Source organism: Erythrolamprus reginae, chromosome 2 (genome assembly GCF_031021105.1).
Source record: "Erythrolamprus reginae isolate rEryReg1 chromosome 2, rEryReg1.hap1, whole genome shotgun sequence".
NCBI classification, from domain to species: domain Eukaryota; kingdom Metazoa; phylum Chordata; class Lepidosauria; order Squamata; family Dipsadidae; genus Erythrolamprus; species Erythrolamprus reginae.
In genome coordinates this window covers 64,022,958-64,038,034 of record NC_091951.1, presented here as the reverse complement: position 1 = coordinate 64,038,034, position 15,077 = coordinate 64,022,958, and the positions used below count along the sequence as shown (strand labels likewise).

Sequence of the window (15,077 nt, the reverse complement as noted above, 5' to 3'; positions counted from 1 at the left end):
TGAGATTCAAATAATTTAACAACTTGTTTGCTGAGATTCAGTTTGGCTGTTGTGGGAGGCCTGGCCCATCCTTATCCTCCAGCTCTGCCATACATGTGGAATGGGCCTCCTGTGATGGCCAATGTGCCCCTGGGTGAACCAGCCCAAAGGAAGGAGAAGGGACAGGGGGAAGAAAGAGGGACAGCGGCCATCTTCTTCCCTTGCACCAGTCTCCATTGCTCATTTCTCCATTGCAGCACAGCACAGTGCCCAGGATCCATTTTGATAGTGGTGTGTGTGTGTGTGTGTGTGTAATTTAGCAACCAGTTCACTGAAACGGTATGAACCAGCTGAATCCCACTACTGACTTAGTCTGACAATTTAAAGGTGGCACACTCTTCGAAACATATAACCTTGTCCATCCCACTTCCATTAGAGGGCACAGTCGATGGCTGCTTTTCTGATGGGTGGTGTTGCTTAATGGAAAGACCAATTAAATTGAAAGAAGTTGCTTTCTTCAACTTTCCTCATGTTAAAATAGCAAAGACAGCTTGTTTCAGCAGCCTGCTCCCCCCCCCTCCCCAGCAAAACAGGGCTCAACAATCAGGGCAGAAAATTTTATGTTGGCATACTTTCTTGCTAGCGTAAGGACTGTTAGGTAGCAATTCAATGAAGCCATCTGGCTATGCTTCTCAGTCTGATTCTTTGAAGAAGCACAATTACTTTGGAATAATTCAGAATGAAAAGTGCTAATGCATGTCAGAAATTATTTTCTTCTTTCTGTTCCCTAATATGTGGGTATTCTAATTTAGAACTGTTGGACCTATTGAAACATGTACGCACACACACACACACACACACACACACACACCACACACACACACACACACACACACACACACCACATACACAGACAAAGAGTGATAGGCTACAGATTCACAATATTAGATAGATAGGGCAAAATTTTAATTTCCCCTAGAAGGCATTTTTCCTTTTAAATTATTTTACATAGACTGCTTTCCTCCACCTAGGGCAGACATAATTGTTGAAGTTAAGTAATCCTTTGGAAATTTAATTAGCAGTACAAGTGAGAAAGTTCCTTTCCCCCCATTCCATTTCTTTCCTTCCTTCCCTCCCTCCCTTATTATAGCCTTCCAGGCATTTTCACTTTCTAAAGTAAAATTACTTTGCTTCCAGAGGATTTAGGTATAGGAAATAATCCTTGTACCCTCAGATCAAAAGTCCACAATTATCTTCAAAGACTATGGTTTAAATAGCATTAGCAAAACTTGTGTGGGAAAAGTGAAAATGGTAAAACAGAATAGAAACTTTATTGATTAGTCAAAAGTGCAGTTAGTCCTCGACTTATAACCACAATTGAGCCCCAAATTAATGTTGACAAGTGAGAAATTTGTTAAGCAAGTTTTGCCCCATTTGATGACTTTTCTTGACACATTTGTTAAGTGAATCCCTGCAGTTGTTATTAAATTAGTAGTAGTAGTAGTAGTAATAGTAATGATGATGATAATAATAATAGCAACAATAACAATAACAATAGCAATATAAATCCAATAAATAAATAAATAATTTATTAGACTTGTACCGCGCCCCTCTCTGGAGACTTAGAATAGAACATAGTAACTCATCAGCCCTGCACTTAACCCTGTTTTGATCTAAATATTTCTTCCTCTCTGAAATGGCCTTTGATAGAAAAAGTGTGGTCTTATACACAGGGTTTCCTCCCCCCACCCAATGAAAACAGTAAAACAGGTTTTTATCCCCCCAGGTGGCCCACTATGTGTTAGTTTTTAAATAAGAATATAAATGATAGAAAGTAAATATTTGTCATCAATCCTTATCTGAAACATAGTGAAGCATTTTCTATCTTCAAATTATTCTCTAATCTTCCTGTGCAAGAGGAAGCAAATCCCAGAGAAGGGATTTGTCAAATCTATAAAATTTCAAGTTTATTTTCAATTTTGCCCTGGTTTTAGATTTATTTAGTTCATGATGTTCCCAATAAATCTGTATCAATTTGCATGGAAAAAATAGGAAAGTATTGAAGGAATTGCTTTCTGTTTCCAGTATACATACAATGAATTAGACAAATTTTCAATTGAGATTTCTTGTTTACATTCCTATAAATAACAAATTTCCAGTGTAGACATTTCCTTTTTCTTACAACAAAAATAAAGCATGGTAGATTAAAAATAACAGTGAATATCTATGCAGCCAGTTGTTTCTGGACTGACTTATATTTTACCTAGGGCTATATCCTTAGAAGAGAACAGCAAGAACATTCAAACTTGGTTGTAATTTGACTGAGGTCCAATGGAGTCAATTATAGCCTATAAAGTCGACGTGAAATACTTCCACCAAACGAGCACTAGCTCTTAGGTTATGAGAGAAAGGGGTGGAGATGTCACCGCTGATTAATGGCGCTGACATTTTGCAGTCCACAAATGTAAGAAATGGAAAAGAGTTGGAAGGGGGGTTGGGAGGAAAGAATTTGCTTAGAAAACTTCTGAGAATAACTAGAAATCTTGTCAGTCACACCAAGCTGGTTTAGTAGATTTTATTTCACATGATATTGCCTTATGCGGGCATTATGGAAATGCAGATGTACATACATCTGCTGTATCCTATTTAATAGAGCAATGGTTTTTGATTGAATTTGGAACCATAATTCTAATGCAGCTTAATTAGACTGATTTATTTAGCCATTTGATAAATTTTGCAGCTCTTGCATTTGCTTTGAATGCTTTACATTTTAGTACGTTTTCATACACTTCTTCCATATAGTTAAAATAGACAACTATTGTAGAGATATTTTAATCCAACTGGAATTATATCTAGTAGCAATCTGAATTACAGAGACATTTTCATACCCTATTTCTTGGGCACAACATAACTGTCCAAATACACATGCACACATACTTCATGAGGGGCTATACCATATGAAGTCTGATGAACAAACATAAGTAACTTTATTGCACATGTGCTTTAAAATGGCCTTTTAAAATAAGAAGAAAAGTACTTGAAAAGCTCTATAAATTCCCTCTTGTATTGAGAGGGTAAGGGAAGAAGGATTATATATAAGACGGAGTGGCTGTGGGTTCTGCCTCCTAAGGACAATTCCATCTGTCCGTCCATTATCCTGGGGGGGGAACTATTGACCCCCTTGGAGAGGGTCCGCAACTTGGGCGTCCTCCTCGATCCACAGCTCACATTAGAGAACCATCTTTCAGCTGTGGCGAGGGGGGCATTTGCCCAGGTCCGCCTGGTGCACCAGTTGCGGCCCTATCTGGACCGGGACTCATTGCTCACAGTCACTCATGCCCTCATCACCTCGAGGTTCGACTACTGTAACGGTCTCTACATGGGGCTACCTTTGAAAAGTGTTTGGAAACTTCAGATCGTGCAGAATGCAGCTGCGAGAGCAGTCATGGGCTTACCTAGGTATGCCCATGTTTCGCCATTACTCCTCAGTCTGCATTGGTTGCCGATCAATTTCCAGTCACAATTCAAAGTGTTGGTTATGACCTTTAAAGCCCTTCATGGCATTGGACCAGAATATCTCCGAGACCGCCTCCTGCCGCACGAATCCCAGCGACCAATTAGGTCCCACAGAGTGGGCCTTCTCCGGGTCCCGTCAACTAAACAATGTCGGTTGGCGGGGCCTAGGGGAAGAGCCTTCTCTGTGGTGGCCCCGACTCTCTGGAATCAACTCCCACCGGAGATTAGAACTGCCCCTACCCTCCCTGCCTTCCGTAAAGCTCTTAAGACCCACCTTTGCCGTCAGGCATGGGGGAACTGAAACATCTCCCCCCGGGCATGTACAATTTATGTATGGTATGTTTGTGAGTGTGTCTGTTAGTATATTGGGGTTCTTTTAAACTTTTTCTTTTTAAATATTTAAACTATTTGGATTTGTTATGATTGTTTATGCCATGTTGTGAGCCGCCCCGAGTTCGCGGAGAGGGGCGGCATACAAATCTGAATAATAAATAAATAAATAAATAAATAAATAAATAAATAAATAAATAAATATAACAACAAAACAAGAAACATACATATTCATTTTAATGTTTTGTTCATTTTTCTTAGGTCAAACAGTTGATTGTGTCAAGAAAAAACTAAGATGTATCTCTAATTATTATGGCAAATTTACACAAAGTCCAGCTGCATAAGGGCTACAAATGTGGGTAAAAATCCTCAGTGGCCAGCCATAAACCTCACAAGCTGGGAAAAAAATGACAAAGTGCAGGTGCTTAATCATTCTTATGCCTGTTACATTATCTGTCCCTACTCCCTATCTTCAAATGCTGTATTTTCAGCATGCTGACTCTAACTAGGCTCACACATTACAATGAACCATGTGTTTTTCTTTGTTTGGACATATTATGTTAACCTAGACAAAGTGTCTTAGCAATATGTGCCTACCCTGACTTATTCAGTACTATGTAGTAATGTTTCCGTTTAATGAACCTTGTATAATACATTTTAAATGTGACTGACAACTGTCTATTCACAACCATCTATTCAGGCATAAAAGCCCAGAATCACTTATGTGAGATGGGCCATGTGGAAGTTTAGTAAATCAATGGAAATGTGTCCAGTTTATCATTTTGCACATATAGAATTATGTAAAATATGCATGCATAGAATCCCATTCATGTTCAACAGATGTTCAGCTTTATCAGGTGCTTACTACCCCATTAGTCCATTACATTGAATGTAACATTGGGGGAAGCCAAGGCTTTCTTGATTGATGTATGTAGTGTGTTGGTCATGAAAAAAGAAAGAATTAGAATCAGAAAATAATACAATCTATATTTAAGATAATATGAGGCCACTTGTCAAGAATTTACCTTATAAGAAAAGAATCACCAGGGGAAAAAAAATTAAAGTAAGAGGATGAGAAATTTTAAAATAAAGCATGACAGATCACACACTATCATAAATTATTCTATTTGATAAAGCAAGGAAATATTCCCTAGGTATGCCCATGTTACACCAACACTCCGCAGTCTGCATTGGTTGCCGATCAGTTTCCGGTCACAATTCAAAGTGTTGGTTATGACCTATAAAGGCCTTCATGGCATCGGACCAGAATATCTCCGAGACCGCCTTCTGCTGCACGAATCCCAGCGACCGGTTAGGTCCCATAGAGTTGGCCTTCTCTGGGTCCCGTTGACTAAACAACGTTGTCTGGCAGGACCCAGGGGAAGAGCCTTCTCTTTGGCCGCTCTGACCTTCTGGAACCAGCTCCCCTGGAGATTAGGATTGCCCCGACACTCCTTGTCTTTCACAAACTGCTTAAAACCCACCTCTGCCATTAGGGATGGGGGAATTGAGACATCTACCCCAGGCCTATATAGTTTATGTATGGTATGCTTGTGTTGTATGTTCTTTTAAATAATGGGTTTTTAGATAGTTTTAAATATTAGATTTGTTCTCTGTACATTGTTTTATTATTGTTGTGAGCCACCCCTAGTCTGCATACAAATCTAGGGGGCGGCATACAAATCTAATTAATAATAATAAGGGCGAGGGGCGGCATACAAATCTAATTAATAATAATAATAATAATAATAATAATAATAATAATAATAATAATAATTTGCAAGTGAAGCAGACAGTGGAAGAAGAGAAGCATGCATTAGCTGACTATGTGAAGGAGAGCAAAGAGTCAGCGTTGATGGAGGTCAACAATAGGAAGCTTTTCAAGGTGAGGACCAGTACAGACCAGTACAGAAAAAATGTAACTCAATGTTGTATGGACAGTTGGGGGAACAAAGCATTGCATGGCCAGTTCTTGGAGAAGATTGAAGGCAAAGTGGATAAAGAAAAGACCTGGTCATGGCTTACAAATGGAACACTCAAAAAGGAGACAGAAGGAATAATACTGGTGGCACAAAATAGGCCATTAGAACAAATGCTGTCAAAGCCAGAATTGAAAAATCAACAGACGATCCAAAGTGCAGATTCTGTAAAGAAACAGATGAAACAATCGATCACATACTCAGATGCTGCAAAAAGATTGCACAGACTGACTACAAGCATAGACATGATGCTGTGGCACAGATGATCCCCTGGAACTTGTACTGGAACTACCATTTACCAGTAGCAAAGAACTGGTGGGATCATAAGCCCAAAAAAGTGGTCGAAAATGAGCAAGCAAAACTACTGTGGAACTTCCGACTTCAGACTGACCAAATTCTGAAGCATAACACACCAGACATCCTGATTGTGGAGAAAAAGAAAGTATGGATCATCGACATCGCACTCCCAGGGGACAGCAGAATTGAGGAGAAACAGCTAGATAAATTAGTGAAATATGAAGATCTAAAAATCGAGCTGCAACGACTCTGGCAAGCCAGTGAATGTGATTCCAGTGGTACTTGGCATGCTGGGCACAGTGCCAAAGGATCTCAGCGGACATTTGAAAACCTTCATCTGTCAATTGCAAAAGGCTGCTTTACTGGGATCGGCAAACATAATTCACCACTACATCACGCAGTCCTAGGTGCTTGGGAAGTGCCTGACTGGTGATGAAATACGAAATCCAGCATAGTGGTCTCGTTTGCTGTGTTGTACTGACATAATAATAATAATAATAATAATAATAATAATAATAATAATAATTATTATTATTATTATTATTATTATTATTATTATTATTATTATTATTATTATTATTATTATATGGGGAAAGACAAGATGTCATGTATCTCCTAGTTCCCCTAACTTCATTCTCACTTTTGCCAGCCTATCTGGCATGTTTTATGATGTCTGATCAGAAAAAGTTTCATGAAGTTTTATGAAGCTCTCTGGTGAAATTAATGTATTGAAATAGTTAGAGGGGTGGGTTCCTCCTGGTTCAGACGTGTGCCCAAACCAGTGGCAACCCACTGGGGATGTCACAATGATGGCACAGAAAAAAAATCTAGTTTTTTTTTCTTCTGCACAGGTGCAGAAGCCAAGTTTCTGGCACTTCACATGCATCACCATCTTATTTTTTGGGTTTTTTGGATTTTTTTGCACTGCACATGCACAAGCGTGTGAAGTGGACCCACGGCCATGAGGTGCACCCATGCAGCACAGGAGAAAGAGAACATGCAGAGAGATAGGTTAGAATCACCCCTGAATGGTTACATGTCTTTAACTATGCTTCAAGTGGGAAAATGTGAATAATTAAAAAGCTGTACAAGACAATTTCAGTACAGTACAACTTATCACAGGAAAAGAGAATCTCAAAAAACAAAGATGCAATATATTTCTGAGGTTTTTATGTATCAGTAATAAATCTGTAATAATTTTAGTGTAAGAGCTGTTAATTAGAATTATTTACTTCAATTTCATTATACCCAAATTATCAATCTATGTATGTTCATTCACATGTCGCTGTATTGACTTTGGAATTCCTTGGTAATGACGTTGCATGTCCACAACAAATTTTGTAAGTACAGTGAACCCTCGAGTTTCGCGTCCTCAAGGATCGCGAAAGGGCTATTTCGCTAGTTTTCAACCCGGAAGTAAACTCCACCATCTGCGCATGCGTGCCCTTCCACGCATGCGTAGATGGTGGAGTTTCCCCGCCGGGCAGAGGCTTCCCTGGGTCTTCCCCCTCTTGCCCCGGTAAGACCCCAGCGGCGGTGGGCTGGAGCGCGAGCTTGGGGCAGCCTAGCTCCGCTTCCCAGCTGGGAAGCGGAGCCGGCAACGCGCGCGCGCTTGGGGAAACCCCAGATCCGCTCCCCAGCTGGGGAGCAGCCCCAGCAACGCGCGCGCGCTTGGGGCAGCCTAGCTTCGCTTCCCAGCTGGGAAGCGGAGCCGGCAACGCGCGCGCGCTTGGGGCAGCCTAGCTTCGCTTCCCAGCTGGGAAGCGGAGCCGGCAACGCGCGCGCGCTTGGGGAAACCCCAGATCCGCTCCCCAGCTGGGGAGCAGCCCCAGCAATGCGCGCGAGCTTGGGGCAGCCTAGCTTCGCTTCCCAGCTGGGAAGCGGAGCCGGCAACGCGCGCGCGCTTTGGGAAACCCCAGATCCGCTCCCCAGCTGGGAAGCGGCCCCAGCAACTCGCGCGCGCTTGGGGAAACCCCAGATCCGCTCCCCAGCTGGGGAGCGGCCCCAGCAACGCGCGCGCGCAGATGGTGTTTTTACTTCCGCACCGCTACTTCGCGAAAAATCGATCATCGCTTGGGGTCCTGGAACGGAACCCTCGCGATGATCGAGGGTTCACTGTACTCCCTTTTCCACTTGTTTTTTTGCAGTTGAGAAAGATATAGATATTTAATAACTATTTTGAGGTATCCTCCCAAAGTTGGATTTCCCATGATCCTTTAAAATAAGTCATGTATGGAGAACAGACATAATCATTAATTTTGCACATCAGAATAGCGCCGGTGGACCTCACTCACCGGCGCCTTTTGCGGGAGGCTCGGGCAGACACTGGACACATGGCGTAGCCGCCATGTTGTTTCTCGGAGATCACGAGATTTCAGCCGAGGATCAGGCCAGGGTGGCCTGATCGATAATGTGTCCGGGCGGGGCCTGCCAGCCCTATAAAAGGGCGGGCAGGCCCGGGCTCAGCCTTTTCACCCGGACCAGTCGTCTTGAGCAGACACCCGCCCGCCCGCCCTATTTTGCAGTGTGCTATTCTGGGTCGCCCTAGGGGGCCGAATAGGAATTTTTGGCGGTCTGGCCTGTTAGCCTTGGCCGTTTTTCGCCTATTCCACACTGTGGAGAAGGATAAGCGGTTAGGGGGTGCTTGCACCTGTTAGGTTAATTGGCTTACCTTTGGTCATTTGGGTAGGCAGGTTAGGGGCGGAAAACTGGGTGGTGGTTTAGCAACTGCATGTTCTCCGTTGGGCATCTTTGGGGATGATTGACAGGTTCTCTCCAAGCTTGTGGTATTGGCGACCTGAGCAGTTGGGGGGAACTTGTCTTTGGGTCCCGCACATTTAATTCCCCTTCTAGGGGTTAGCCGGCAGGACCTCCCACATGCAAGTGCATGGCAAGGTCTCAGGTGAGGGAGGGGTCCCTCACCTGGACTAGCATGGAGCTACGCCCATACGTTGCCCCGGAAGTTTATCATACGTCATTTTCCGCCCCGGAAGCAATTGTTTGACCCTGCGGGTCCATTTTTAGGGTCATAATTAGTTATGCTAGTTATGCTAATTTAATTAATAAATTAAGCAAATTTATGTTAATAAAAATGACCCAGTTTAAATCCAGCTCATTGTGTCAGTGTCGTTACTCCGCCTCTCCTGCAACATATGGACAGAGCAAATATGTTTTCCCCCAACAAATATTTGTGTGCAAAACAATTGATGTGAGGAGAAAACTTTCATAGTCAACATGATTTGTTTCAGTTGAGACAGCAGTAATTTAGCATATAAGTTGTGCATGATTTCTTCCATAGAATCGATGAATGTGTGAAAAAAACAAAGATTGATTTTAGCCAAGAATCAAATACGCAGTACTGATCATTATGTCAGTCTTTGAGTTTAATTAAGATTTGATTTGATGTATACTGATCAATGTAGGGAACCATTTCAGAAGGTTTTAATTTGTTAGCTTTCAGAATATTTTCTGTAAAATATATAATCAAACTAACCACATAGAATGTACACCCTATATTGAATTGTATTTTTATCAGAAATTGTGTAAGGAGTTAAAAAATATTCATGTTTTCAGGCCAAAGCTATTTTAGTTGGGGTCCTTAGCCTGCCATACTTTATAGTCTTTTAACATGCATTCTTTACTGTGGGAATCTGGGAGTGGGAATTGCATGAGTGCTGTATGTACAGTATGTAGCCATAATAAATTATTTCTAGATAGTCAAGATCATATTTTGTCTTCGCATTCCTGAACCTGCATGGGAGGAGGATGGATACTCCCAAGTTGGCAATTGGAGATTCGTCAATGTGATGGACTTGGGGGAACAATGGATTGAACTTTCAACTGGATGGAGAAACCCATAGGACTTCAGAATCAGGTCTGTTCCAGATGCGCCACTACTAATAAATTGGAACTTTGAGATATAAATTGTCTCAGACTCTGATTTAGTTTTGGATCCTATTTGGAACTCTGACCCATTTAATATTAGAAATAAACAATTAGAAATTGTTTTCTGATATTTAATTCTCTTTTAATGTATATATTCTAATTAAAACAGTCTTAAATGTTTACAGCATACAATCATGTTAAACATAATTTAATATTAAACCATCAGGCTTTTAAATAAATGTTCTATTTGATTATTAACATTATTTTGAAAAAAACTACCTATGTTTGAATTGCCAGGTTATAAAGCCAGCACCAGGTGGGATTTAGATATGAACACACACACACACACACACACACACACACACACCTAATACCCAATATAGTCATTTGTAGGATCATTGAACCTACCTTCAACACCAACTTTGAACTCATGCTTTGTTTCCCCTAAATCATTTGAGGCTACACATTCATAGGTTCCTTCATCATCTCTAGTAACTTGTTCTATCTTCAAAACTTTTCCAAAATTCTCAGTGACTCCTCTGAAAATGCTGCCTCTGTCAATCCTTCTCCATGTTAAATGGGGTGTTGGACTAGGATGAATTAAAAGAAAGAAAGAAAATATTTATGTTAAAAAGTAACATGGATCTTTACCCCATATTCAACAGTTCTGCATAATGTCATGTAAATTCCAACTAATGCTCATATAGATTAACACTATTTAAGATGAGTGGCCATATAAATGTTTTAATTAAGTAAATAATTGTTATGATGTTCAATATATATCACAGAAAGCTTTGGTTTCTTTTAAAGGGTTTGTTGAGCATAGCCCTTAAAAGTTGCAATGGTTTATATATAGTATATGTGCCAAGTGTACTGATTTATAACCAAATTACTGTTGATTTATTTCAACTTATCTTTTCTATTTTTATTTCTGTAAAACTCAATAAAGATAATTTTTTTAAAAAAAAGTTGCAATGGTTTTAGAGACTAGTAAAATAACTGCTTGTTTTACAGATTCTTTTTTCTGCCTTATTTTAGTTTTTATTCTCTTGTATATCAAAGAACTGGACATAGAATAGTATTTAGACTTATATGCCACTTCGCAGTGATGCTATGAAGTGAAACTTAAACACTGATTAGTGTTCACATGAAGTGAAACTTAAACACCGATTAGGGATAACCCAGGAAAACACAAAGCAAAGTCTGTTTGCTTTCCCATACATCTCTCTTATTCCCCGTTTGCCATGTGTAAATCAACAACAGATCATTATTTTTTGCAGTGCAGGGCATATTTTTATCTGTTGTCTATGTAATTTACACAAAGATTTGGATTTTAAAAATATTTTTTTTCTTATCTAACTTTGGAAAAGGATAGTAAAAGGAAAAAAGGCTGAATATTAGGAGTCAAGAAATGGTTTGTTGGAAAGTGTTATCTGTAAAGAGGTTGCTATTGAATCGACGCAGGTTATGCAGAGTAATTGAAATATGCTAACGTTTTGCTGATTCCAAGCTAATCATAATAAACACAGTCAGTTTACCTCTTGGGTCATGAAGAGTAAGGGGTATCAGGGATAAACTGAACCTGTGTGCAACAACATGTGTATTTAGACATGCAAAGATCTGGATTCTGCTAGCTTGTTAAAAGAAGAAAATGTGAGCCTTACTGCACTGCAAACCATAGAGTTAAGGGACACAAGGTCCACAGACTTTGGAGGCTTCAATGAGCCCTCTACACATATGGCAGGGCAGGGCGGTGTGTGTGTTGTGTGTGCATGTATGGGAGAGAAGGCATTGCATTATGGATGTAGGCAAGTTTACACATGTAATTGCATGTGCCCTTTTGGCACCAGAAAGGTTTGTCATCACTGTTCTATATCTTTTTTACCCTTCAAGATAAAACTGAGAGCAATGTTCTCTTGGAAACAGTACAAGGCAGGGTATATAAAGGCTCTGGGAGAGAGATGGGTGATTTAAAAAATTGACAAACAAATAAATAAATGCCAAATATAGAGTGCACTTGACTCTTTCCTCCCCCTTTCCTGCTGTGATTTTCCTTTCCCTTTTTCTTTTATTTGAAAATTATGCTTAAGGAGTCAAGCTCCACTAATTATCTGAGATGCCATTTTTCCAATATGCCTTTCAGTAATCTTATCATTGCTATATACTCATTTTCAAATATTCTTTCATCTCCCCCTCCCCTTTAGCTGAAGAAGGTCGTCCAGCAAATTGTGGTTCTTATTTTCCACAATCTCAGGAACAGCAAAGCCTGAGATATCAAATATGCACAGTTACAGTTGATTGGAGGCGTCATTTAATTTCTAATGTAGTTCTCATTTTGTATTTTGAATAGAATTACTAATTTTGCTCAGTTAAATAATTAAAATCTGCTATCTTTAGTCTCCTCTGAGGAAATAGCTGAAACACTTGGATCCTAGGGGGAGGGGGGAAACAATGGAAGAAACTCTTGTATATGTGGTAACTATTGGTTCAGTTCAGTTCAATAAAATTGACCAATGTTTAAAGATCCTTCCTGAATATATATCAGAATTCTCAATAATGCTGGTAACATAAATAGTAACATGTTTGTTATTCTGAGCAAACTGACTCAGTTTGTCTATTGCACTAAGTAAATCAACAGCCATATAATCATCTGCCTGTTTTCTTTCAAAAACCTATGGGATTTGTATTTTCTGGAAGCTGTATTATCTTTTCTCCAAAAAGATACACAATACTATCTAACAGCTAGTATAGATTAAAAATAGTCTAGAATGCCACTGAGAAGTTGAGCTTATTTCATTCACTCCCCCATGGCGTTATAATCATAAATGGGGTTAAAGATTTTGCTGCAAGGGCAATAATCAATTCTTTGTCTTCTTAGACAGCACACATTCTCCAATTAAATATAAAAGGAACTTTGTGCTTTGCAGAATTACAGTGAACTCTCATAACAAGAAAGAGAGACGTTCAGGCCAGGCTGCTAACTTAACATTTCCAGCTGGCCTTGCTATTGCCAACACTGTGTATGGCATAAACAGAGCAGAATCATTTCAGCTTATTCTTGTGTCCATCTGTTGGGATGGCAGCATGCCAAGGGTCAGGTTATTATCAGTTCCAAGTTCCCAAACTTAAGGGCTGAGTATAGGACAAAGTCCAAATATTTACAATATCTTTCTGTAACTTTAGGTATCTACTTCAAAAAATAACAATAATTACTTTTGCTTCCTTGTTGTAATCAACTACAATTGAAATCAAAATTTCTGTTGCTAATTGAGACTTTGAGGCTTGTCAGAAGATTACAAAAGGTGATCACAAGACCCCACATATTTATGAACCATGGTCAGTTGTGAAATTCAGCTGACTCTATCCGGCCCGTGCAATAGAGTAGGGCTGGCTGCACAAAGGCCCGCCCACCCATGTGGATATAATGACGTCCCTTTTTTGTGATGATTTTCAGCATTTGTACATGTGAAGAAAGTGAGCCGGTGCACACACATTTGTGAGCTGGTACAAAAGGTAAGTGAATTTCATCCATGACCATCATACATACAGGTGATCACAGGGATGATGCAATGCCCATATGTCACTTTTTTCAGTGTTTTGAACAGTCAATGATTTGTTATAAGCTGAGGATGAATTTGCTGTTATTTTTCAAAGTCCATTCTAAAATACAAATACTCACAGTCCTTCAGCAATGCATTCCAGAAAAACATCCATTCCTTTCATAAAGGTCACATCCGAACTGGCACTGGAAGATTCAGGAATAAGTAGCTTGGGTTTTCTTTCTTTGATTAAATTTGCTAAAAGGGAGAAAGGTAATTTCAGAACTCTTGAAATAAGATGGAGTCAAAAAAAAAATCAGTGATAATTCATTCACATATGCTCTACATATTATAATGGAATATTCCTTCCTGCTTTGGTCATTTTTTTTCCACCTGCTTTAGAATATACTTCTAAAATTTGCAAATAAACCCCATACAATAAAATGTGGTGTGTTAATTGTAATTTATGGATAGCATGTATAAGTTCAGCATATTCTTGACAATGTAAAGTAGAGTTAGAATTTTTAAAAATTGTGGGCTCCAAATTACAAGGTACAAGCTTTGAAAATAAGAGGAAATGACAACTTCTTAAATAAACTCCTATGATAAGAAGGTTAGGAGGAGGAAGAAATATTGGATAATTTTAGGGTTTGGAGATTGTGGAGAAGAAAGGACTTCCTCTTGCTGAGACTCTACCCACCAGTGTCATCTGGCCTACTAAAGATTAAGATAGAGCCTTTAGGAAAAATAAAAGTTATATTCTTCTTTTTTCCTATTAGCTAGCATATTTATGGTTCCACTTGCAAAAAAAGATTATTTTTCCCCCCTATGAATATGGAACATGGAAAAAATATGGAAATTATAAGCAGGAAGAGATTGGGGAAAAGTCAATAGTATATTTTGCTTTCAGCTTATTAGAGGTTTTGGAAGAAATCTATGTGGTCATCAGGAATTCAAAACATGGGGAATCTGGGCAGCTTGGACTAGATCCAAAATTTGGAGTTTATTGGGTAATCATAGCAAATGACTTTTTTCCCATCTATTTGGAAGGAAACTCTCTCTCTCTCTCTCTCTCTCTCACACACACACACACACACACACACATATCCTGTCATTTGCATGTGTAAAATGCAATATATTTTCAGTAGGATACTTTATTCATTTTAATCTAAACTGAAGCATGAAATGTTAAACTGTAACAACTTACCCTTAGCCGCATTAGATGAACTGGAATCATTAGTATATTTTACTGCAACAGACAGAAATGAAGACCAAATGGAAACATGAATGGTGATGATTTTTTTCAAATAAATGATGGATATAATCAGACAAAATAAAGAATTCAGATTATGCTGATGTAGACCCATTTGCAAGGTGAACTTCATTTGTTCTATCCATGTCTCATGAAACTGAAATTGTTAAAATCATCCTCCTCTGCAAAAATGGGATGGGGACGAATGCTATTTGAACACAACTAGATTATTCTGCTGATCTCCTGGACTGAGATCATATTATTCCCACCTAAAACAAATTCCATAATTGCTGAAGATGC

The 15,077-nt window shown here is 39.4% G+C and overlaps 1 protein-coding gene across 1 annotated transcript in view; it reads right to left on the bottom strand.

The window, feature by feature from the left end:
* CHL1 (cell adhesion molecule L1 like) overlaps window positions 1-15,077 on the bottom strand; it is a 233,379-nt gene that overhangs the window by 64,629 nt on the left and 153,673 nt on the right. The window contains exons 7-9 of the mRNA XM_070738253.1: window positions 14,733-14,774; window positions 13,666-13,783; window positions 10,395-10,576 (exon numbers count right to left, since the gene is read on the bottom strand). Coding sequence (XP_070594354.1) covers window positions 10,395-10,576; window positions 13,666-13,783; window positions 14,733-14,774 — 342 coding nt within the window. The remainder of the gene's footprint in view (window positions 1-10,394; window positions 10,577-13,665; window positions 13,784-14,732; window positions 14,775-15,077) is intronic.